General features: G+C 44.6%; 1 protein-coding gene across 3 annotated transcripts; it reads left to right on the top strand.

Annotated features, from left to right (window-relative positions):
* Positions 1-1,431: 1,431 nt before the first annotated feature.
* Positions 1,432-19,031, top strand: mn1b (meningioma 1b). 3 transcript variants are annotated; one of them, XM_076997593.1, is made up of 3 exons: positions 1,432-2,384; positions 2,533-6,455; positions 17,429-19,031. In XM_076997593.1, the coding sequence occupies exons 2-3, from the start codon at positions 2,936-2,938 to the stop codon at positions 17,632-17,634; spliced, it is 3,726 nt and encodes a 1,241-aa protein (XP_076853708.1). In that variant the 5' UTR covers positions 1,432-2,384; positions 2,533-2,935; the 3' UTR covers positions 17,635-19,031. The 3 variants fall into 3 exon arrangements, with proteins under 3 accessions (XP_076853708.1, XP_076853706.1, XP_076853705.1); XM_076997591.1 differs by having other exon boundaries at positions 1,432-2,696; positions 2,855-6,455; XM_076997590.1 differs by having other exon boundaries at positions 1,432-6,455.
* The last annotated feature ends 7,203 nt before the right edge of the window (positions 19,032-26,234 follow it).

The following is a 26,234-nucleotide window of genomic DNA, read 5'->3' as shown; positions in this document are numbered from 1 at the left end:
TTAATTCCCCATGGTATGTCGTTGGTGTTTGCTTGTAGCAGCTCGGAGCCTGTCAAGTGGACTGTGGGATGCTGTCTATCTAAAAACTTCATCAGTCGTGCAATTGTGTCCATTTAAAATTCCTAAATATACTGCTTTAGTCGCATCTATGAACTACGTCTGGTGTGTCTGATCGAGAACACGAACATAGACACGGACCTTACATGCGGTCAACCTCCAGGCTTCAGTATGGCAGTTCGTCTTTTCTGCAGCTCACCTGATGGGCGGTTCTGTTTGTCCCGTCGTAGCCGACAAAGCGAAACACAAGTCCTTAATCTAATAATGTAATCCGTAGTTGTCCAATATAGACGTCATGTTTATCCGTCCGTTTTCACAAAAACGTGCGTAACGTGTTTAAAATGCACACTGAACTGGCAATGTATTTAAAAGCTCTGGAGAGGTAGAAGATGATGATTATTATTATTATTATTATTATTTTAATTAGCCTATACGTTGTGGTTAAAGTACGAAGAAAGTAGCCTACATCCTCAGGCATAGTTTAGTAAATGTATCTGGAATAACTTTATTCTCTGCTGTGTTGTGGAGCTGTGCTTTGTAGGCTAATCATGAATCATGATACCCCCTCCCTCACCATTAAACAACTAGCAAATGTTTACATTGAGAAATAAGTCATCTAAGAGCATGCTTATTTTTAATCTGATTGGATTTACTAAACCGTATAAGGTAATAATCACATACATGTTCTGCAGACTTTGGTCTTAAAATTTTGCCTGGAACAGTCGGTGCAGCTTGGCCAACTTTTTCCTTGCTGGAATAGTTTAATTATGGCGGCAGTAGCAGCACTGGCGTTGTGTGACCTTTTTTATCATAACCACCATTATCAGCAACGCTTCTATATCTATTAGTATTGTTTTATGTATCTCCTCACAACAGTCTTGGCACAGACATAGCTATCTCAACGATAAAGAATAACTCGCCTAATTATTTACTTAATGTTGAAATAGATAAAAGTCCATTTAATGTGAATCGCACACAAAAGTAAAAAGAGCAGTCTCCCTATTGTCTTCTTACACTGCAAAACACGTACACGGAGACTACCCCGGAGTCACTGGTTGTCAATAGGTTTCATTAAATTGGATTAATTTATAAGGTAAACAGAATTATGTTAATAGATCAATTAATCTGAATGGAAATGTTAATTCGTTGTTTGAAATGCGTTAACAATACAAACTCCGGGCGGTGATTACGCCGCACATTTGTTTGACCAAAGCCTTTGTGAAGCAGTTTCACGCAGGGGCCAGTGTTTCTGTTGTTACACACTTTAAAAGAAAAGAAAAAATATCTATTAAGTCAAACAATGGCTTCTGCCTTTTACGTGTCCTTTCTGCAGCGAGATTCTCTCGTTACTGTAACAGTGCTATGGTCACACACGCAAAACTCGTCTGGATTACACTATGCCCTATCATAAATTATAGTATATTAAAAGTGCAGCGGAGGAAGTCTGCAACAGTACATGAATCACACCTGATATGTTTTAAAAATCTATGTAAAACCATGGCCAAAAAAAGGAAAAACTTCTTGTCTGAGGCTGAATGTCTGTGGGAATTCCAGCACACGTAGCGCACCAACACCCCTCCACCTTAAGAGCTCGTCCCTCCCTCGACGCCACCAGCCCGGTGTCTGGATTGGCCCGGCTCGCCCACGGAGCAGCTCTCACAAATGCAAAACTTGTTGCTGCTCCTCTGAAACGCGCTCATCGCACGCAGTACTGAGCGCCAGACATCAGTATGTGATCTATCGGTGAATCGTTTCCAGCTGGAACCGAGCAGACTCGAACCTGGTGCTGTAGGGGCGACTGAAGGAGACTCGAGTGTGTGTGCTGGAGTGTCTCCTATAACAGAGATTTCACGCGAGCGGCGCGACTGCACGGAAAATGAGCAGGACCGGTGGGACTGTGGTGCCGAGCTGCTCTGTATTCGCGGAGTTTGGCTAGTGTCGTGCCAGTCGGTCACACATCGGAGAGACAGACGCACTCCGACGGGCTTTTTGAGTTTAGTCCTTAACACAAGGGACTGGATTTAGTTTCTCCACCAGTTCAAATCAACGCGAGGATTCTACGGCACGCGCGGTTCCGCGGCTGCAGTTTAAATACATTGGACTAAAAAATACATGCAAGCGCTTTTATTATCGGTAGCGTTTGTGACCGCCAGATAAAAAAAAAGACTTTATAGTGAATCATCTATACTTTGTTTGATTTTTTTTATAAATATGGATGTCTTTGCGATGTACCTTCGATGAGGATTTAAAGCAGAATGGCAGTATTATAACGCTATTCTCTGGACATTTGACAACAAAGTGGAATAATGTTTCCTGGAGACGAAATGGTAACGCAGAACGTGTGCAGTATTCACTTTCCTCGTTGCTGTCATCAAATTTGCGTTGAAATTTGACTGCGAAGCATTTGTGAACTTTTACATAAGGGGAGTACTTTTAAATCGCTGTTCTCGGTGCCAATAACATTTTTCCCCGCAGGTTCGGATGCGCAAGTCGGCTATTTCACGGGTTATTATAAGGAAAGTGACACTGTGAAGAAACCTTTCCACTTGCATCCTAGATCGTTTTGTCACAGTCAGTTTGAGAGAAAACAGAAGAAAAACATGGAACAATTTATTTTCTGAACTGGATGAACTTCACTGGTGAGTTTTACATTTTCTCACCCGAAATGGATATTTAATTATCCCACCTACAATCCACAAAGGTTCAATATTATCGGTGACTTTGTTATCCAGTAACATTTTTGTATTTTTTATATATATATAATTATCGCCGTATTTTTTCTTTGTTGGGTCGGCAGAGAAATCGAACTGAGGCAGACGGCAGACTCTGCCGTGGAGCCAGGCAAGCTGGCTGTCATGCGGGATTGATCGCGTGAAGTATGTTTGGGCTGGAACAGTTCGGTCCCCAGATTAATAGCAGAAACGCCGGCCACGCTGAAAAAAACTTAAACCAGCCAAGAGTAAGCATGAGCTCTCATTACAAGAGCCCAGGTTTTCACTCCGGAGGCCCGCCAGGGACGGTTGAACCTGGTATGGGCCCCCTTAACGAGCCTCCTATGCTCGCCCTCAACATGAACATGAGCGGAGGAGAGCAATACAGCAGCTTCCACCCGCGAGGGCACTCGGACATGCATGCGGGAGGACTTCAGCAGCAAGCCCAGCAACAGCAGGCACCCATGCATGGGTTTTTTAACAACCAGCAACCTCATAACCATCCCCACAGCCACCAGGCTCATCCTCACCAACATCATTCACACTTTGGGGGAAACTTTGGGGACCCCGGTCCTGGATCCTCCTGTTTACATGGGGGTAGGCTAATAGGTTATGGGAGTAATATGGGGCCTCAGCAGGGATTCACAGAAGGCTTTGACCCCCTCTCCGAGAGCCAGTCGGGGGATGGATTTTCTCAGCAGCCGCCACAGCAGCAGCAGAGACCAGGCTCCATGCCCGACTTTCAACACCACGGACCATCGAGCGGAAACCACCCCGTCCCTGCCCCATGCCTGCCCCTGGACCAGTCGCCAAATCGGGCTGCCTCCTTCCATGGCCTTCCTTCCTCTTCATCATCTGAGAATCACAACCTGGAGTCCAGACGCATGCCCCCACAGGGCGGAGTGGAAGGTTTGGACTACACCTATCCTAGCGACCCACCCTCCGGACATTTCGACGTATCTGTGTTTTCCCCCTCTGAGCCAGACTCTCAGCTCCCCCATTTCGGGGCCGGGAGACAAGTGCCGGGAGCCAGTTTTCCTGGAAACCCAGGCCTGTCGCGGGCTCCAGGAATGCAGGGCATCTCTAAAGGCCACCCCCAGGCCCCTCCTCAGCAGCAACAGCCCCCATCCCAGCACAGTGTGTTCTTTGAACGCTTCGGGGGTGGGCGCAAAATGCCAGTGGGGATGGAACCCGGTGCCAGGCATCCCCTCATGCAGCAGCAGACGGGGCTGATGGGCCGACAAAACTGTCCACCTTCCCTCCCACGGCCCCCACAGCCCGAGGCTGGCTCCGCCAACGCCGGCATGCAGGAGGGCGGCGTCATGATGCCTGGCCAGCATAACCAGTTTGAATACCCAATTCACAGACTGGAGAACAGAGGGATGCATCCCTATGGGGACCCCATGTTCAATATGCAACAGCCACCTCCCCCTCCCCAGCAGACTCCCAGTCAGAGGCTACAGCACTTTGACTCCCCTTATTTGAATGTGGCCAAGAGGCCCAGGTTTGATTTCCCCAATGCCCACGGAGGGGAGGGCTGTGGATCCTGGAACAGCGGCATGCACAACCCACCTGGCATGGAGAACCACATCTCCCCGTCCGCCTACCCTGGTCTGCCCGGAGAATTCACGCCTCCCGTGTCTGACGGCTTCCCACCAGGTCCACCGCTACAGCACGCGGGGCCGGAGCAGCAGTCCTTACAGCAGCGGCAAAACGCTGCCATGATGATCAAGCAGATGGCGTCTCGGAGCCAGCAGCAGAGGATGAGGCAGCCCAACCTGCAGCAGCTTGGTCACCACGGAGACGTCCCTCAAGGCCCCATGGTGCACGGAGGCCCCGTGGGGGCGATGCCTCAGCCTGGTTTTGAGAGAGACGGTGGCGGGAGAATGGTGAACTTCGATGGCCCGAACCCCCACATGGCTCCTGACAGCGGCTGGTTCTCTGGGCCGCACCCACCGGGGGAGATGCTGGGCCGGCGCATGGGCGGCCCGGGCGGAGAGACGGGGGCTCATGACATGCAGCAGAATGGTGCCGCCATGATGTTCAGACCTGGGGTAAATGGCATGAGCATGCAGGAGCCTATGAGAATACCAGGAGAGGGCCACGTACAGCCCTTACACTCACCTAGCATCCACCCCCAGTTCGGCAGCAACATAGGAAACCTAGCCCAGATGCAGTCACCCGGGGCGGGTGTAGGGCTGCCTAACACACCATCCGAAAGGCGACCAAATGACTTTTCAGGGCCACCTATGGGTGCTCAGCCCTCCTTCCCTTTTGGAGGTTCCAATCGGCAGGGGGCGCCACACAATAATGGCCAGGGGGTAAGCACATCTCCGGGGGGTTTCGCCGCCCAGTCTGAGTTTCCAGCTGGCCAGCGCCCGTCGGTCAGCAAACTGGGGGCGCTCTCTTTGGGGAGCTTTAACAAAACAAGCAGCAAGGACAGTGTTTTCGGACAGAGCTGCCTGGCAGCTCTGTCCACCGCCTGCCAGAACATGATCGCCAGCCTGGGGGCCCCTAACCTCAATGTGACATTCAACAAGAAGAGCCAGGGCGAGGGGAAGCGAAAGCTGAGTCAAACAGAGCAGGACGTGAATAACAGCACAGCCAACGGGACCGGTGGGGCCGGGCCAGAATATTTCCCAGGCGGAGCGACCCAGCAGAGCGCCCAGATGACCGGCCCTGGGAATAGCAACACTAAGCCGGCAGGTCCTAACCAGACGGTGCAGGGGGAAGCCAGTGCCCTCTCCCCAAGTTACAACATGGACGCTACCCCGTGCAGTGAGGGGAAAGCGGCAACAGGGAGTGGGAGAGGGAGAGGGAGGAGGAAAAGGGACAGTGGCCACGTGAGCCCTGGGATTTTTTTCCCCTCCGACAATGCAAACCCTGTTGTGAGTCCTGGCCAGCAGTCGGCACCAACAGCTGGCGCTGGAGAGCGGGGCGGGGGCACGCCACACGAGAAGCCCCTCACCTCGCCCTCCTGGGGGAAGGGGAGCGACCTGATGCTGGGCGACCAAGCCGACCTGATGTCGTCCCTGGACAGCGGCATCCAGAGCGTGTCCAAGTCGGCCGACTGCTCGCCCCACGTTGACTTCCCCGACGACATTGGTCCCCACTACGGCAACGAGGACGAGGTGTCGTCCACCTCCGACGCGGCGGCCTCGGCGAAGGCCGGACGCAGCCCGCTCCTAAGTGGCTCGCCCAAGCTGCAGAGGGCAGACAACGGGCTGATGGGTGGGCAAAAGGGCCAGGGCATGGGCCTCGCCAACCACACTACCTCAACCCCAGAGGGCTACGGAGGAGTAGGCCACCCAGGTACGCCGGGCATGGAGCAGGTCCGCACGCCCTCCAGCACCTCCGGTCAGGACGAGATCCACCCACTGGAGATACTGCAGGCACAGATCCAGCTTCAGCGGCAACAGTTCAGCATTTCCGAGGATCAGCCTCTGGCCATAAAGAATGGCAAGAAAGGCGGCGACTGCAACGGACAGAGTGGAGACGGAGAGCTGGCCAACTGCAGCCCGGACGCTGGGAAGGGCTCCATGGGCACTATTGACCTGGACACACTGATGGCAGAGCAGCATGCCACCTGGTATGTGCCCAGCGAGAAGAGTCTGCTGGAGAGTTCAGAGGAGGACAAATCACTGGCTGCTTGGGAAAAGACTAAAGGACAGGGCACTGTCAAAGAAGGTAAATATTATTGCTTATACTATTTAACTGGGTAAAAAAAAGAATGAAGGGTCAGTATTGGTTTAATTTAAAATGTAACACCGTGACTTTGTGTTGTATGTTTTGGGTTTCTAATTATTTGATTAGTTTAAGAAAAAGAGTGCTCAGCAAACAATGGCCACACATAATTTACTACTTATAGCCACACATTAATATACTACTACTGCGCTTGCACACACACACACACAGAGAGAGAGAGAGAGAGAGAGAGAGTCTCACTCTGTTTTTCTTTCTCAAATACACTCTAGCAAACAGTAGTGGCCATATACAATAATATTTTATCAGTTTCAGGAAAAATATTGGTTAAAGACATTTGCGTATGTCAATCTTTGAGTAAATTATGCCTTTCAAATACCTTCATAGGTGCTGTAAATTTCATACTAAAAGCAAATTGATATTTTTCAATATGTCCTTATTTTCGGGAAAATAAGGAATGCAGTGTTTAGGGAATTAATCATTCATAATATAGTCTTGTTTACTAATTCTAATATTTAGATCTGTTGAAAAAATTAACGGGCAGTTCAAATTAGTTAGAATTTCTTAATCAACCGCTTCAAGTTAAATGGTGCGTTTTAAACGAAGCTACTTAGAGGCCGTAAGTCAAAAAGAGTGTTTGAGGTTTGAAGAACCATGTCATTTACGAGCGACTAGCTCTGAACGCTTCACAAGCCTCGCACGAGCCGAACATTTATCTAAGGATTTTGTCTATTTTATGGGTTTAAGTCCGCATGAAACCGCAAAGAAAACGCTTCAAAAGAGCGACCGGACTAAAGTAAACATTTCCTGTGGTTCTTTATCTCGGTTTTCACTCAGAACAACGACACGGAGAAGATTAATTGCGTTTTGGAGAGATGCATTTAGACTACGGGATTTCCCTTTCTGTGTCTGTTTGTTTTAAATATTATCAGTGGATAATCTTATTGAAGATCCTGAACTGACTTTAGATTCGGCACGACAAGCATTGACGCAGAGAATTTGAATCCTGTGTTATGACTGTGTCCCAACATTTGCAATAGTATATAGTAATAATGGAGAAAACCCAATAATATAAACCACAATAGCAACAACAGCAATAATAATAATACAGTTTGAGTTCTTGTTCAGTGACACTGGCTTTAACAATATTTTCTTAGTTTATTAATTAACCAACGTATAATTATTAGCTGTTGCATCCATTGTCTAGCAGAAAAAAAATAAACCTAACTTTGATTTATGACGACACGAAAATCTCAAATTTCAAGACAATTCGATGCAGATTTTTGGTGACTTTTTGTGTTGTCAACAAAACTAGCTTAAAGTTTGTTCTTTTCTGCCTCCGTTTTAGTCAAGCCTTATCGACAAAGTGTAACATTGCTGTAGTTCTTTTTGCACAAAGTTAAAGGGTAAACCAACTCAAACGTCACCATCCTAAATTAAAATGTAGATTACTTAGGCAACTGTATCAATGTTTATTATTTTTATTGTATTTATTTTAAAAATATTTTTTTTAATTTATTATTATTGTTATTATTATTATTATTATTATTATTATTATTATTATTATTATGCAGTTTTTGTCAAAACGCCTAGTGCGATTTCTTACGCTTAGTTACACCTGATATTCAGTAATTGTTATTATGTGTACACTTCTGTAACGGTTTCATTTCCATAGGTAATAATGATTTTTAATTTCTGATCGTTTTAAACCTGATGCGTCATGAGAAATTATATATATATATATATATATATATATATATATATATATATATATATATATATATATATATATATATATATATAATGTGTGTGTGTGCGCGCGCGCGCCCCCTGTACAATTTAATCATGGGTCCACATATTTTATATGCAAGTTCTCTACTCGTCACTTGTCTTTCAGTTTAACCAGTATATGAAACGGTAACTGTCTTTGCTGAAAAAGGCGGCGAGACGGACACGCATAATTGAATCGCGCCGGACGGAGACGCTTTCACGCACGTGAATAGACTGGCCCCGGTGCGCGTTCTCCGTCCCTTTGTTCGAGCTGACTGCGAGTGGGCGGGGCGGGCTGGGGGAGGTGTGGGCGGGGCCGGGCTGGGGGAGGAGGGGGCTCTCGGGTTAGGGACGGCGAGTCACAACGCATTGTTTAACACTGAGCGCAGTCAAGCTCGGCAGCCCCATCCCTCGTCGCTTATTTTGTTATGGCCTAGTGAACGAGTCTACTACGGAAGCTTTTGTTTTTTCCAATGCGTCAAATGTAAATCAAATGCAAAACATTGTAGTTTTCAATTGCTCTCCCTTTTCATTTTCTCTCCTTTCCACCATCGACTTTCAGTCTCTCCTTCACCCCCCTTCACTCACCCCCCCTCTCCTTCAGCCCCCCCAGAGCTGCAAACGGACGCTGTGCCGGTGCGATCGATAGCTAGTTAGCACAAATCACAAGGCTTGACAGATTTTCATTTGAGTGGCGCAGACAGCAAAGATGAGAGGAGGGTTGCAGGGTGTTGTGGCTTGTGAAATGGCATTAGACGCACTGCATGGTAGCACGCAAGGGGACTATTAAAATCCTAAACGGAGCTCATTCACAGCAATATTATCCTTTTCTGTCAGCATATGAACGCTACAGCATAGAGAGGTGCCTATGAACATTTAGAAGGCACTTTTTGGATTATGGAGATACTTACCACTAAACAATTTGTTGGACTCTGCATGCTGACCAGGCCTAATGTCACATTTTAATAAAATGTTTTCTAATTGTTACTGTACATCATGGGCAAGATCAACAAAAATGACATCTTTTTTCATAAACACAGCATTTAATTACCAATACACCAGTATGGTCAAACAATATCATGTAAAGATTTGCATTTTAAGACATTTACATTTTCAGATTTAACATTCCATCAACTTGTAATATAAAATATCTTTTGACAGTGATTAAATAAATTTAGGAAAACCATACAAATATAATATATAGAGTTTAGAAATTCAGCATTGTATAGCTAACTTCAGGATGAATCTATACTTTTATTCATTGTTAAATGTTGCAGGTGAGACACTTGCAGGGTTCCCTAAGCAAAAAGGACTGTTGGTTAACGCATGTGTGCCAGCATATGTTTGCACAACCTGTGTTTGTTTGTTCTCACAGTTGTGTTCAGGCTAGGCAAGAGTTAAGTAAGATGTAACTCAAAACATCCCAGGTGTAAATGTCACCACCCCCACATGACAGACACACACACACACACACACACACACACACACACACACACACACACACACACACACACACACACACACACACACACACACACACACACACACACACACACACCATGTAGTAGTGTGGATCTGCGTCTCACTGCATGCAATCTTCTTTGTTGTTTCTTTAGTAAGCAATTATTGCAATTAATTATCTTCTTTTTTTGACTGCTGGTGTTGGGGAGGATATCCCAAATCATTATGCATGTTAAAATGACAGATGAAAAAAAATAGTTTTTCGAGACTAAACCTGCTCAGACATGTCGATGTCTGGAGAGTCAAAATCAACATGTTACAGAATAACTGTAATGTTAAAGGATGTTAAACTGTAATGTTAAAGGATAACTGCCCCCAGAAATTTGCATGCAAAATTTTTATTTGGTTGTAATGTTACAGAATGTCACACAGTCACTAAAAAGTATCATTTTGATATGTAACATTTATTTTGCAGGCATATAGAAGCTGTGGTCAAGTTGTAAAATGTGCACCTCATGCACGAGGCACCTGGCAAGAGGTGTAACGGGGCAATATTTTGTTTAGTGGGGTAATTGATGTCATTATAGGCCCCTCCTAATTGTTCCAATGAAATAATACTTTTAGCAATTTACCCAAAGAGTGACCCATTAGTTGCCAGTGTGAGGTGTTTTGCCCACCCTTTGGGGAGTTTTGCAGGTACTGGCAGCCCATGAGTGATACGTTTCTCTATTTACCTGTTCACACTCTACTTCAGCTTCTGGATGTTAGATCTGTGGTTATTCTTGAGTGTTGGGAATTCTGGAGTGGAGACTAATTTGCTTGTAGAAATTGAGAGTAAATATAAAAGCCTTCTGAAAAACTAAAAAATTACATTCATTTATTTTGTTAAGACTAATTGCACTTAGCATTTAACATCTGCCAGGGTGTACATCAGACCAGGGTGAAGATCAGACCAGGGTGTACATGAGAACTTCACTCCCCACATCACAGACATTTTGCTGCTTTGCCACCAGACTCTGCACATCAGCTAATTCTGAAGCTCTTTATGAAGTGTGGAGAACTGTAAAAATGGCCAACTGTACACTGGGTCTGGTGCAGACTACAGTCTCAGCTGTAGTGGAGTTGGGGTTCCTGGTATGAACTACCCTCTCCATCCCCACCTCTATCTGTTCCTAGTCCTGACATTTAAGCTGCTCAAGAATGAACTGTTGTTTTCTTTTTCTTTCTTACATTCTCACATTTACAGTACCCCTTTCTCTCTCCCCCTCTCTCTCTCTCTCTCTCTTTCTCTCTCTCTCTCTCCCCCCTTTCTCACTCTGTCTCTCACACACACAGACAGACACAATTTTTTTTATTTTTCTCCAATCGGACCTGACAGTTTGTGTGTAGGGACATGTGCTCACATGATAACACTCAATGAACCGCCCAAGGAAATGGCTTTTAGTTGGCTTTTACCCCCCTATCCCCACCCTACCACCCCCCAAAAAGCTTTGAAAAAGGTTCATGCTTGCCCCATCACCTCACATTTTACCTGTCTTTCATCTGCGGGGTCCTGTTTGCTTCTCATCCTACCATTTTTGTTTAGTATGTGCCTGCCCCGCTTACTTAAGCTGAATGTATTTACGTTCCTAAGGTTTCTGTCCTGTGAATGAACATCTGGTTCTGTTCTTGTACCTGAAGCCGTGGGAGGAAGGGCAGGTATTTAGGCAGTTTGCTAAAGAGTTGTGACTGACACCAGAGTGAAAGAGTTACACAGTTTTCTGACTGGTTGCTCTCTTCCATTCTAACATGTAGTACCATGCTTTTGGCAATCAATGTGTGCGTGTGCGTGTGTGTTTGCGTGAATGTGTGTGCGAGAGTGTGTGTGTGTGTGTGAGCGAGAGTGTGTGTGTGTGCATGAGTGTGTGTGTGTGTGTGTGTGTGCATGAGTGTGTGTGCATGAGTGTGTGTGCGTGAGTGTGTGTGCGTGTGTGTGTGCGTGTGTGTGCATGAGTGTGTGTGCATGAGTGTGTGTGCGTGAGTGTGTGTGCGTGAGCGTGTGTGTGTGTGTGTGTGTGAGAGAGAGAGAGCGTGCTCGTGTGCTTGCAGCATGCTCTTGCGGCCTAATTGGGTTATGATTTAATAAATCCACGGCAGCTGGTATTGACGGGTCACCTGAAATGACCTCATCTTTGGCCCTCTTGGATATTCAAGAAAAAGAACAGCCTCCCCCTCGTCCTCTCACTCGTGCTAATCTGTTACCAGCACATTCATGCTATTGACATTTGGCACAGGCGACAACTGGCAAAACATGAGTAATTTTCACTTCCCCCTGCCTCTCTTTGTGTGTCTCATTCATTTCCTAACGGCTAAAAACAATGTCGTGATTGACATTTGCTGCAAGAAAGGAAAACAGCTAAGGGCAATCCACGTTCTCAATCCGTCAGTGCAAGGTGTTCTGTAGCAGCCTCCGATGTGTGTGTTCACACAAACATGCGTTTACAAAGGCAGGGGTTATAGTCGTAATAGTAACAATTAACACAAGTACTTAGGCTGTAATGTATGACTCTTATACATCCCAAATGACAGATAAGGTGGTAAAGATTGATATCTGTGTTTCTTTCTTGAGGAACTAAGGAAGTGAGGGCTCTCTTAAATATTGCTCTGAGAAGCAGACGCCGGCTGTTTACATCATTTGCGTAACTCGCTCATGTCAAAAGATCGGCAGTATGTCCTGCAGGATATAGGTTGCTGACGATTGTGTAATGAATGCCGTGCTTGGGTGGAGGGCTCGGCACCAGAAAGAGGGCGTCAGGGTGGGGACAAGGGCCCTGGCACACTGCTGTGTTCTGGGCCACATCTCCTGCTCTTCTCCTGCTCTTCTCCTGCTCTTCTCCTGCTGTTTTCCAGCTCTTCTCCAGCTCTTCTCCTGCTGTTTTCCAGCTCTTCTCCTGCTCTTCTCCAGCTCTTCTCCTGCTGTTTTCCAGCTCTTCTCCAGCTCTTCTCCTGCTGTTTTCCTGCTCTTCTCCAGCTCTTCTCCTGCTGTTTTCCTGCTCTTCTCCAGCTCTTCTCCTGCTGTTTTCCAGCTCTTCTCCTGCTCATCTGCTTTTCTCCAGCGTTTCTACAGCTCTGACTTTGCTCTTTCCACTCCTGATGGTGGACAGCTTGAGTGATAGTGGATATTAAAGAGTTAAAGACTGTGTGTTTTCAACACAAAAATACATATTATTAACGGCATAAAACTATCTACATTCCCTATATTGTACTATATTGTAGCCAGTTCAAATGAAAGGCTAGCACTATTGAACCGAGGCCGTTATTATAACTTCTGGTTGTGTGATACCAGTATCATTCCAACCAGGTCATGATTCTGCCTTCTTTTGGTGTCTTTAATATTTGTTTTCCTTGAGATCAGTCAAACCTGTCCTGACAAGTATTAAATAGCCTCAATTATATTTTTTGGCAAAATTCACTATGAAATATGACCTGTTATCTTACCCTACTATTAGAACACATACGCTCTAAGTTACACTGCGTATATTACTGATTCTATATCTTTGATACACCATCTAACCTGAAATGCTAATTTGAAATGAATTCACCAACTAATGCAAAATGATACAATGATACATTTGCATTAACGTTAGCGTAGTGTGTTTTGCAGCAAATTCTCAAGGTCAGTATTGAGAGCCCTCTCGTGTGTGCAATGTGTGTGTGTAGAATTGTGTGTGTGTGTGTGTGTGTGTGTGTGTGTGTGTGTGTGTGTGTGTGTGTGTAATCGAGGCGATTAGAGAGAAAGAAGGAGATATGTTGTTTGGCATGCAGGTTAGTCATCGAGTTGCTGTAACTCATATCAGGGAGACATGACAAACATGGTGGAGGGTATGGAGGAACGCTGCTTCACCTTCACTGTGCTTGGTGTCTTTTCTTTCTCTCTGAAGTGTTTGTGAAATATCTTCCTTTTATTTCGTTTCCTGTTTTTAAAAGTACTTTGAGTTGATGTTGATTACGCTGACGTTTCGAGTTGCACTGAAGAATTGATTGTTTTAGTATACCAGTGTCATTGAAAGAAGGTGGGTGTGGTTTCACATTTGGACTCTGGGATTATACAACCATTTCATATATAAACGCCCCCACCAATAGCCCCTATTCTACTCTCTGCTCTTCTCCGCCTCCACCACATGCTCCTCCACCTAAAAATTCCCACAGCTGTTAAAGAGCGTCTGGATGCATGATGTCTGGATAATTCACTCAGCTAAGTAAATACAAAAAAAAAGCTTTAATTATTTTGTTTGCAAAATACAATAGGCTTGACTGAATCTATTTGAAACTGACACATAAATGATCCTAAACAAAAGCATGTGTGCTCATGGCGTGGCGAGTGGGGACAGTGATGTCATCTCCTTAGGCGAGGTGTCGGATGGAGTCTGAACGTGGGGCAGATTTATGTCTTGCTGCTGTAAATCACTTGCCGCACTCGCTGATGTGGGTGTTAGCTTTCAGAGTGTGCATGTCTTGTGGGCCGGTGTGGGAGAGAGGGGCAGGGCCAGAGGTTGAGGGAGGGGCGGGGCCAGAGGGTGAGGGAGGGGAGGGGCCACAGGGTGATGGGAGGAGAAAGAGGAGTGGGAGGTTGTCATGCCTGTCTGAACTTAAGCCCCCCCCCCCGGCTCTTTTTTTCTCTGGTCCCATAATTAACAAGGTTTAAATAAGTTTCAGTTGTTTGCTTTTGATTTTGGAGCCCAAACAGTTGCGCAAAAGCAAGCAGGAACAACATGCTACAGAGTGCAGATCTATTCCTCCTGCAGTGGGCTTCAGTCTCCCAGACTGAAACTCCTCACGCAGAGCTCCATCTCGTCTCATGAGATGGTGTTCTGTGCTTCTTGTGACAAAAGGCAGACAGCAGCAGCCTCCTGGGTTCAGTCTTGTAGGTGCTCCCCGCCACCTCACACAGCGTTATACTCTCAGTACTATCAGTGCCGGCGGGAATACCTCACACTCCCGCCGCCTCACCCCCCCCCCCCCCCCCCCCCCCCCCCTCTGTGAAAGGCAGACATAAAGGTGAAGGGTCAAAGCAGACGGATCTGGGAAAACCCGACTAGGACCAGAAGCAAAGGATTATGGGTATGGGAAAGTAAGGTGGTCTTTCTTCCGTGACATTTTGCTACGCACAGTAACATTCTCATGGACGTTGGCACATGCACGCAAAACACACACACGCACACACGGCTGAAATGTACCAGTAGACAATCTTCTCATTTCTTTCCATTTTTTATTTGCATGTCATTTCTTTATCATTCGTATTTCGTCTGAATTTCAATACCTTTAACATTGGTTTTGAATGACTGTTACACAGTAACTGCATTTGAAACACGGTTATTAACATCAATACACCCACCCATTTGCTTAGCATGTCTGTTCTCTGCATGGTACCTGCACTTATTTACACTTGGCTATTGGAGAAATGAAACTCATTTCATTATGTTTGGCGTAACAGTGCATTTGCAATGCTTGAGTTAGAGAGGTTTCATGGGGAAAGATGCCTTTGGTTGTTACATTTCATGGCAAATTGGAATTCAGCCTTGTTTGATACGTGATTTCACAGTGCGCGTGTCAGGGCATATGGGAACACTGCTGGAAGCTACTTTCTTCTGTGGTTCAAAGGTCATAGAACTTACTTTTATATGTGTTTGAGCGATACTAAAAAGTGTGATGTGTTCGTGATTGGTTCTGTAGATATCGACTTTATTAATGGACATTTTCTTTTCTCTGGAACAGACAATATTCATGGCTACACCATGTCCATTTATTAATTGCTATTCATTGCTTATTGAGGACTTTACTTCACTTGTATATGTATATTGTGTATATACAATAAGTGTAAATGAATATGAAATGATTATAACCTTGGGATTTAATCAGGAAAGCATGTGTGTGAGAGAGCGCACTGGGGTACACTGGGGTTTAACACTAGGTGGTTTGAATGCTGTGGTGTGTGGGCATATGTGGTTTGGGACTGCACTGTTGTCAGATTGCAGCGCGTATCACAGTGTGTGGGGGGTGGCAGCAGGCAACTTGATGGTTGCAGAGAGAGAGAATGTGTGTGTGTGTGTGTGTGTGTGTGTGTGTGTGTGTGTGTGTGTGTGTGTGTGTGTGTGTGTGTGTGTGTGTGTGTGTGTGTGTGTGTGTGTGTGTGTGTGTGTGTGTGTGTGTGTGTGTGTGTGTGTGTGTGTGTGTCAGTGGAACGCTTGGCTGCTTATCCAGGCCGCCACGAAGCCTGCTGTGCCCAGCTACCGTGGGCTACCGGCAGGAGGCTGCAGGGTACAGGACAAAAGTGTGTGTGTGTGTTTGTGGTGTGTGTGTGTGTGTTCCTTAGGGTTCATGAACGTTATTGTTTAAGTCACATTGGTGTTCTATACAGTAGTAATATGGGGGACTCCTTCTACAGTTATTTTGCCCCTTCAGAACCCAGGTACTTTAGGTGGACACGGAGAAAGGATGTTGAGGGAGTGTGGGGGAGAGAGGGATTGAGAGAGAGAGAGAGAGAGAGAGAGAGAGAGAGAGGGCGGAAGGGTTGACCTTTTCTGTGCCAGTGGTCTTGGTTCAGACAGGCTCGGGGGCAAGACCAGACTCCCTGCCTCTCATATGGTGTGTGTGTGTGTGTGTGTGTGTGTGTGTGTGTGTGTGTGTGTGTGTGTGTGTGTGTGTGTGTGTGTGTGTGTGTGTGTGTACGTCTGTCTTTGTTTTGTGGTCCTCTGATGGAATCAGACATAAAGAGGAAGAGTGAGCAGCTTGAGGCAGGAATTCTGAATTTGAGGACAGAAAGATGGAAGGATGAAGAACAGGACAAATAGATATAAAAAGAAAGAAAGGGATGAAAGAATGGGGGATACCCTCAGTCCAGGAGACAAAGGAAAAGGATAAACAAGGCACAAGGCCAAAAAGAAGAAGAGAGATCGTTTTAAAGACATTGACCCTAGAGCGATGCACGTGGGTCTCACATCATCCCGAGTGTTTCATCACCTCACTGTGCCCAGACTGCAGCTCTCTTCCCCCAGTTCTCAAGCTCCATTGACTCTCCATCCCTCTATCTGTTCCATTCTGTTGACGTTTAACATATGAACCTGTGTATAGATTTTCTGGGAGGTGTTCTGTGTGCCATATGATTGGCTGCTTGGACACCATGGTGACAAGGAGTCGATGCTTCGGCAGGGTCATTATACCGGTAAATTGGGTCAAACGGGTTCTAAGGTCAATCTCCCTGGAGCTTTGTGACCTCTTGACTTCAGGTCATTGTGGCCTTGGACAGATGACCAGGACTGAATGGGCCATGGTGTGTGTGTATGTGTGTGTGTGGTTGTCTCTGTGTAGGCCCTAAAGGGTCAAGCCACATGGCGTGTCTATTTCCAGCTTCTTGTGTCCTGGGACTTTAAGTTCTGATATTATCTAACTGACCAAAGTAATTGCAAATATCCCCTAAAGAATGATTCCCACCTTTGCCATTTGGTGCTGTTTGTAAATATGCCTTTTGTTTTGCCAGCTTTTACTTTTTAAACAGAATTTGCATTTCTGATATATTTGTTATAAATGCCAGCATCTTTGTGTGTTGTTTTCGGTTTCAAAGATGTTTCACAAACCCATTTTTTAAGCATAACGAACCTCTGGTAATACGATACACGTACCAATCTGAGGGCGGTTTCATCTAAGCTTCATGAAACTCACCCTGTGTCTCCCTCTCTGTTGCCCCCCAGACATGGACCTCTCTCAAAGTAAGGGTGGAGCTGCAGGGCCGACACCGGGCCCGGGTGGTGCAGGCCCCCACCTCCAGTGTCTCTCCGTCCATTGCACAGACGAGCTAGGGGAGCCGAAGGGGCGTGGCGGGACCGTCCCGTCCTGGCGCTCGCTGCATTCGGACATCTCCAACCGCTTCGGGACCTTTGTGGCGGCTCTGACTTAGACGACGTGGAACGCGGCCCCCGAGGAAGACGAGGGACGACGAAGGCTTTGACCTTTTGGACCTTTTTGTGTTTCATATGAGAAGAGAAGACACATTTGGATTGTGGACACACGATGAACATGTTATGCACATGGACATATATACACGTACATCCATGCGCAACATTTGTGCGCGCACACATACACACACGCATGCAAACACACCGACCCACACACACACACACACACACACACACACACACACACACACACACCCCGTATCTGTGGCCAGGACGATGGGGCAAGGCTACATAGTTGAGTTCACCACAGGAAAACCTCAGAGTTCTGTTCTCCTTTTTTCTTTTGTCGGGAACTTTTATTTCTGGTTTTCTTTAAATTTGTAGAAAACAAATAAATATGAAAACATAAGAAATGTCATGTCAGCGGTGGTAAAAGAGAGCGGAAGACGTAGATGATGTGCCCAGCTGTGTTGGTATACCAGTATTAACATGCATTTAATTTTTTCATTGCCCTAATGACTGTTCCTTTAGGTCTTTACAGTTGTCAGTGTGAATGTGATCTGGGGTTTTTCCCTGGCTTGGCGAGTCCGACCTCTGCCTCCCCAGCCAGAGGGCAGGTAATCCTATTGTCATTAGTAGGCACAAGAGCTCCTTTGAAATTTGGTCTCTGTGAGCCACCGTAGTCCTACAGACCCAGGAGGCCAGGAGGCTGCCTCCTGGGATTTCGGGAACAGAGAGAAATAGAAAGAGAAGGGGGAACGTCTATTGAGATGGTGTTTTGGAGAGACTCACAATGATGGTCTAGCATCTCTGAACCCCCTCCTCTACCACACAGTCCACCCGTCCTACAAAGAATGTCCATTCAGGCTCTTTCTCCTTCCTGGTTTTCACAGCTTTCTGTTTTTATCGCTTTCAGCGATGTTTTTTTTTTTTGTAAATTCCGCTTTCTTAACGCTCGTCAGTCTAGTTCATACTTTTCTTCTAAATGTCCGAATCAGATTTTCGGGTCGAAGATTGCGCGTTAACATGCTTCGATACTGGTGTACCGGACAAAATGGGAAAACACAGAATCATCTTGTGATGCAAAACAAATGAACAAAAAAACAAAACAAAAAAGTATTGGTATTGCACATGTAAAATAGGAAAAACTTTTTGCTGTGTGTTAGGCAATCTTGTAATCTTTCAACAAAATGGCTTCAGTTGACTTTGAAACTCTGAAATGGTAGAAGGTGGGCTGCAGACTTACCGAGGTCATTTTCTTAGTTTTTGCTGTTTGTTTTATTTTCTTTTTTAAAAATAATATGTAAAGTGCAGTTGTCTGTTTTCCTGCATATTGTATATATATGTATATGTTTTATTGAGTAACTAAATAACAATAAATATTATGTTAATGGTGAAATCTGTCTTGAAATTTAATTTTGGTAACATGCAAACATGTTTTATCTATACTCTTAGATAAAATGTCAAGTCTCTCTAAAAGATTGAATTCGGCCTTAACATTAGCTAAATATTTAAAAACAACAAATGTGATTTGTACAACTCATATTTTATTTATATTTAAAATAGCTATTTTTTTTGTTTGTTTTTTTCCAGTTAAGTTGGCCTTGTGCTGGAGGGAACCAGGTCATTGGCTGTCAGGTTAGCAACAGTAATACTTGCTGTGTACGTCTGAAATGTAAAAGAGTTTGGGGGGAAGTAGTTCAATCAATTCAACCCACCCCTTGAATTATATGCACTGGTAGTAGATGTAGTCAAACCTTGGCTTGTAATGAAGGCTTAGTGTGCCTATGCTGATGAAGACCATGCACTAATATATGCGAAACAGCTCACAGTCATAGGCCGTGAATAATAATTGAATAATCATGCTTATAATACAAGACTGGGAAACTGCTTTCAGAGTTTACAGTCTACAATTGAAATGCCATTCAGACCCATAGGATGTAGATCTTGTGGGTATGTTTTAAGGCTGCTGGTTTGTGAGCATGCCCAGTGTCCGCTGGCCTGTGTTTGGTGAGGTAGGGAGCCAGTGGGTCAATGTGAATACAATGTGGATACGGTATTAGTCGTTAGCTTGTGAGATTCAAAAAAGAATGATGCCAGTGTTGCATTTCAAGCGCAAGGTTGCAGTCAGCCGAGTGTCACTTCTGGTGTCATTCAGGCCCGGTGCACTGAACTGCTTTTAAACTGACAACTGCCACAGAGCCAGACCATGCTGCCATGCTTCTTTGTTGACAAATAAAAACCAAACCATTACCCAGGGTGCACTTGGAGCATGTTGATATTGTAAACCCAGTTGGTGCCACACTTCTTCAACTCCCACCGTCCCCAGCATTTCCTATAAATACTCCGCAGTGTTTGTTTAGAGGAGATATGCATCTTTGGGAAAATACCACAGTGTTGACTTAGGTTTGTGCCACAGTCGTCCCCATCCAGTCTCCCTGCCCCCCACCCTGCTGGTGCCTCCAGTCGTCCTTTTCTAAACATACAAAACTTTTCAATGAAGGAGAATTGAATGGTCTGTGTGTGTGTATGTGTGTGTGTTTGTGAGAGAGAGTGTGAATTTGTTACGCACTGCATTTGTGTCAACGGGGTATGTGCTGAATTAGCTTTGCTTAGGCTGTCCTGTCACTTGCAGGGTCAATTTAACTGAACTTAGAGAGGAGAAGTGAAGAAAAAAAGGAGAGAGAGAGAGAAAGAGAGAGAGAGAGTGAGGAACAGAGAAAGAGAGAGAGTGAGGAACAGAGAGAGAAAGAGAGGTGGAGAATGGATCTTAAAGGCAGTCACAGTCCTTTAGCAACAATAGTGCTCACAAAGCACTCCAATAGATTTGGACCTTGAATGAGACTTTTATCCTTCTGCTCTATTCTGAAGAGATCCTGAAAGAGAGAGAGAGAGAGAGAGAGAGAGGAGGAGGAGGAGGAGGAGGAGAAGAGAAACTGATGGCTCTCCGAAGATCACCATCACTCACAGGCACTAGAGGTCCTCTCTCCTGCTCCTCGTTACTTACGGAGTTAGCAGATACAAATCAATTAAAACATAAAGTACACACAAGTGAGGCAAGAAGGTGTGAAAGAGACAAAGACAAAGAACCTCGGTGAGCTCCAGGGCTGATCGACCCGCGAGCCCAATCCAAGCGTTACAGCCAGTCCGCTTCCAGGAACATGATGGACCTGTAGGTCCTAATGTAGGCGTGATAGTCCAACTAGTGCAGATGCTGAAGATGATCCTCAGATGTGTCCCTCAGAGACACAGTAGCTCTGCTTCCTGTGTCAGTGTGAAGGTGAGCAAAAGGCAATGTGGAAGTTTTCAGTTGTCATTAGGCCATAATTAATTTGTAGAGATGCAGGAAAGGAAATGGAGACAGGAAGAAAGACAAAGAGAGAGAGAGAGAGAGAGAGAGAGAGAGAGAGAGTTACTAGATATTTAAACAAAGTAGAACCTCAAGAAAAAAATAGTTCAGAGCTTTTTGTCAATAGGCCTAACCAAAGGTTCATTACAAAAAATTATCATAGTTTTCTAAGTATAGACATTGGTGCAATGTTTCAGTGAAGGTGCTTTGAACTGGATATATTTTCTTGTCGCAGTTAACATAATGACTTCATTTGTAAGCACAGGCCATATTCCCATCATACATTTTGACATCATAACTGGATCCATCACCTGGGATGGTTATATTTGTAACCCTTTGTTACCAGGTTTGTGTGCGTCTTTGTGTGTGTGCACAGACATTTGTTGTATATAAGCCTGTTATTTCCTCAGCGTATTATGCCGTATGAATAATCTAAGAATTGCAGGAAATTACCTAAGCATAACTACTGTACAGACCAAGACTCTGAATGGTTTTGTGGTAAGAAGATGAACAGTAATCTAACGCTTGGGGATTTGGCAGATTGACAGTGTCTGTCCACATTTCTCTAGTAAATAAGATTTACGACTGCTTTAATAATGCTGTGCTCGCTGACAGATATAAGACAAAGTCAAAGTAGCACAGACACTAAATCTGATATATGTGCCATTGTGAACAATTATAGACGCGTTGCTAATATTTCACACTATTTCAAGTTAGCATTTGTCGGGATGTTCCTCACCTGGTGCGCCTCAGGAATTTGAATAAGCTGCATGTTCATGTTTTGTGTTCATGTTTTGTGCATTAGAGATGGTCTCAAAGTTCCGGAATCCACCCCCCCCCCCCCCCCCCCCCCCCCCCCCCCCCCATCCTCCGTTCACTGTTGTCCCAATGTCATGTTTCCTCCGATGCCTCTTGAAAACCTTTCCTCTAGACTTACATTCTGGAAGCAACTGAGAAGAGAAGAAGGTTCTTGTTTCAGCTCCGTACACCTGCACATGAAATGTTTGCTTTATACAATGGTTAAAAACATATATATATAGTTGGAGACCCACATAGGATTCATGGACATCCAAGAACCTATAAGTAATTATCATGACGTGAAATAGATAGCATGGCTTGTACTTGGTTGCAGAGTCTGTAATCACTGACTGTCCTGCAGACAGCAGCAGGCATGAGGTGTCTTCTCAAACGATGCTTTGCAGAAGCATCTGGAACATTCGTGGCTGGTTCAGGTTGCTTTGGCTTGGCTCAGGAACCTACGCCTCACAGCCCGTCTCAGTAAGTGGTGCTCCAGATATGCTCTGGATCACAAGCAGCTTCTTTTTTTTCTACTTCCCAGGTACTTTGTTCCATGACCGGGGCAGGTTATCCGACGCTCTACAATTTCTGGTGTGAACTGTGGATGTGAACCTTTTTAATGTGCTAACTGCAACCTGGAATTCCTGTTCTTGAGGCTTACCAGTGATCTGCATCTTGTAAACTGTCTTAGTTCCTGCTGATATATTCCTCCCATAATGGTAGTCTTTGACACATTTTAGTCCACTTCCTGGATAATGCTTTAAATGTGTTTTTGCCAATGTCTTAAATTAATCTGTTAGAGTCTGAGGAGTGAACCCAGAACTGTGGAAGGAAAATGTGCATTTTTAAATTTAAGCTCACCTTTTCCGTTTTCACTTTAACCTTTAACCAGGAATAAGATATTTTGATTGTATTGTGACAAATTATTTACAGACTTAATGTATTTGTGTTGGAATTCATGCTTAATAATTGCACCCAATAAACAAACAAGTGTACAGACACTGGGAAACATTTCGAGTGTTTTGCATCCCAGAGGAACATCTATGTAAGGCATAAAAAATTAGCAAAATGACCTTAGTCTCAACTGTACCCACCTACGGCACACAAAGTGTTTGTCAGTGGAAACTTCACATCGATGGAAGAAATCAGTGACTGATTCAGAATGAATAAGGTGGAAGTTTCCTTGTACTCAAACTATGGAACAGAATACAAGCAATAGAGAAAGAGAGTGAAGGGGTTGATGAGTCCTCACAGTTCTCTCTCTCTCTCTCTCTCTCTCTCTCTCTCTCTTTCTGTCTGTCTGTCTTTCTTACACACACATGCCTAAATTTAGTGTAGAAAGGGAAAGAACACCAGAGAAGAGAGAACAGGTGTAAAAAGCCAGAGGACAGAACATGGAGACATTAGTGCATGCCAGAACTGTCCTTTACCCCCCAGCCAAGACGCCCTTACATCAGAACACCAAACCGAGCACCCAGTTCTGCATAGACCTAATCCAACCTGATCTAGAAGTGAGGTTGTGTGTGTGTGTGTGTGTGTGTGTGTGTGTGTGTGTGTGTGTGTGTGTGTGTGTGTGTGTGTGTGTGTGTGTGTGTGTTTGTGAGGTACAGAGAGAGAGAGAGAGTATTTTGTGGTGGGCAGGTGGGTTTTAATGACTTGTGAACCCTCCATACGTCAGGGTTTTAGTGAGCAGGCTATTGAGAGATCATTAACGTAATGCTAATTGGCTGTTGGAGAAAATAAAGGCTGAGGAGGAGGAGAAAGTGGGAGGGGCTAGTTTGATTCCAGGCTTTATTGATTGACAACATATAATTCAAAATGAGGTCATAACTTCAAGGACAAACAAAAAGTAAAACTCTTCCATTTTCTTTTACAGACACAGCTAGTTTCTTTTCACACACACACACACACACACACACACACACACACACACACACACACACACACACACACACACACACACATTCTTTGTGTGCCATTCTTTGTCTTTGTTATTTTCAAAGTGAACATTATTCATCTGCTCTCAAATCGCCACTTCAGCTGTATACTAGCTTATTGTCACTGTGGAGGACATGCTCTGAATGTAGATGGTCACTGCGTTTTAAGAATGTGATAGGCCTAGAGATGGTGTATGATAGGCGGGGTCTGGTGTTGATTGGTTGAGAAGTACAGGGCTTTATGCTGATTTGTCCAGTTGTTTTTCTTGAGTTATGATTCTGAAACAGAATGAATGGTTGTGGCTCTTCAGACCTGTTGCATCTGCTAAGTCGTCCAACATCACTCATAGTTTGCTGGTGTACCTCAAGACAGAGCTGCTCTTCAAGGGATTAACATGCTTTCTAGAAGTCATTGATGTACAGCAGTCTGTGTGACAGCACACCTACCTTTGACCTTTGACCTTTCCTGCGATCCATAGGGCTGATGTACATCAGTGAACTCTGATCTAAGTCGTGGCTCCAGAGATATGGGCGTTCGCCCAAATCAGGGCTCCAACCTCTTGTTTGGCATAAGTCATGCTCTAGCGAATGACCTGAAGGAACCTTCTCAGGCGGAGACTCAGAACACTCATGTTTCAAGCTGCTGTACTGGCCTTGCAGACATACATGGAGAAATTTGCTTACCTATTTACATATCAGCATTCAATGAGGGAAAAAAAAACACACAAATCAAGTTTTTATTAGATTAATCACAATGTTAGACTGAAGCATCCAATCTGTGTAACTAGTGTATGTGGTTACATAGAGGGAGCTTGGGTAATTAAGTGAGATCAGATTTCCCTAAAGGTGGAAATATGTGGGCAAGACCTTAACTTGATCTGCAGCAGGGTGGGGTACTGATGAACAATACAAGCCACTGTTCTCAGCTTGGATCGCACACACACACACACACACACACACACACACACACACACACACACACATACCCTGGAGGGGAAGACATGCCTGAGGTGTGCTTCTGCAGGAGACGCTGGACCAGCCTGAAGTATTTAGAGATGGGCTGACTTGCAAGTTTGCATTCGAATTCTCATAGTGCGCTCAGCATTCGTATATAACATATTCAAACGAACCGATGTTCAAATATTAATTTCTGTTAAAACTATGTTTGTTATTTCCTAAAGTGTACAATTCAAATCATGATTATTTGTAAGTGTAGCTGTAAAATTATTTCAAACAACATATAGGAAGATAAAAAAAAAAGGAAGAAAACCTGAGAAGTTACAAAAGCACTAGCGTGAGGCCAGGCAGTCAGAAGAAACAAGTCTCCATGAGCGGCTCTCCCATTTTAGGAAGGAGAGATTTTGCTTCCTGTACTTGACTTTTCCTGGTCTAGTGAAGGAAAGAACCAGCTTCATGCAAAATTGACTCCGACATTCAAACTGAAACATTGCAACTCCTGCTTGATTATTTCTTGCCAGCTTGAAGAAGTATATATCTATATATACTAAGTATATGTACGTCTATATATATATACTAAGTATATATGTATACTTCTCACTGTCTATATATATATATATATATATATATATATATATATATATATATATATATATATATATATATATATATACACATATTGTATGAACTGTTGTGAAGTACACAAAGTTTTCAGAGAAACAGAATCTTTTGGACATAGGTCTTTATCTTATAGACAATATGTGTAGTGCAGGAAATATTGTTGAAGAGACAGAAATGGAGGACAGAGGGGGATGGAGCCACAAGCATGAATTCAACATGGTGTCAGTGCACCTTGTGTGCATAACTCAAGATAGAAACTCAACTCTTCATTTCATTTTCAACATTTGGCTGAAGTTCTTCTGAAGCACCTTGCCAGCAGGTTTACTCCCTGTCATTCCCTAGGGCAGTGGTTCTCAAACTTTTTACACAAAGTACCACCAACTGTCAAACGAAAAACCTCCACGTACCACCCCCCCCCCCCCCCCTCCAAAAAAAAAAAAAGAAAAAGCTGTTTGGCGAGTTTAAGTTGTTGACGGGGGGTTAGCGAACGTAAATTGTTACCGGGAGGATGTAAAATGGACACAAGATAAGTATTATATCGCGGTGGTTGGTGCCAGAGCGAACTAGTAACTCATTGAATCATAGATGTGGATCAGAGGTAAATAAACTAGATTTTTTTTGTCGGCGTGAGAAATCGGATGTGTGGCGTGTGAAGACGGTCAAATGCGTGTGTCTCACGCTCAATGCGTGAAAGTTGGCAACCCTGCTCATTACACACATATGTTATAATGTAGTTCTCCTGTAGTTCGTGTTGGTAGGGGTTTACAGCACAAAAAGTCTTCGTGCGACATGCCCTCATACTCATATCGCACGGAAACGAGCAAGTTGGCTAAATCTGCGACATCTATGGATTCATCTAACTGCAGTGAGAAGCATTTACTCATTTTAATTCTCTCGGTCAATGTTTGTCTGACGTTGTTCGCCATTTCATCAATTCTGC

This window comes from Brachyhypopomus gauderio, chromosome 3 (assembly GCF_052324685.1).
Source record: "Brachyhypopomus gauderio isolate BG-103 chromosome 3, BGAUD_0.2, whole genome shotgun sequence".
NCBI lineage: Eukaryota > Metazoa > Chordata > Actinopteri > Gymnotiformes > Hypopomidae > Brachyhypopomus > Brachyhypopomus gauderio.
The sequence above is the reverse complement of the archived record's forward strand: the minus strand, read 5'-3'. Positions and strand labels throughout refer to the sequence as shown.

Coding starts and splice junctions, on each gene's coding strand:
- mn1b (XM_076997593.1), top strand. CDS start 2,936: ATGTTTGGGCTGGAACAGTTCGGTCCCCAGATTAATAGCAGAAACGCC. Junction 6,456..17,428: donor ACAGGGCACTGTCAAAGAAG/GTAAATATTATT, acceptor GTTGCCCCCCAG/ACATGGACCTCTCTCAAAGT.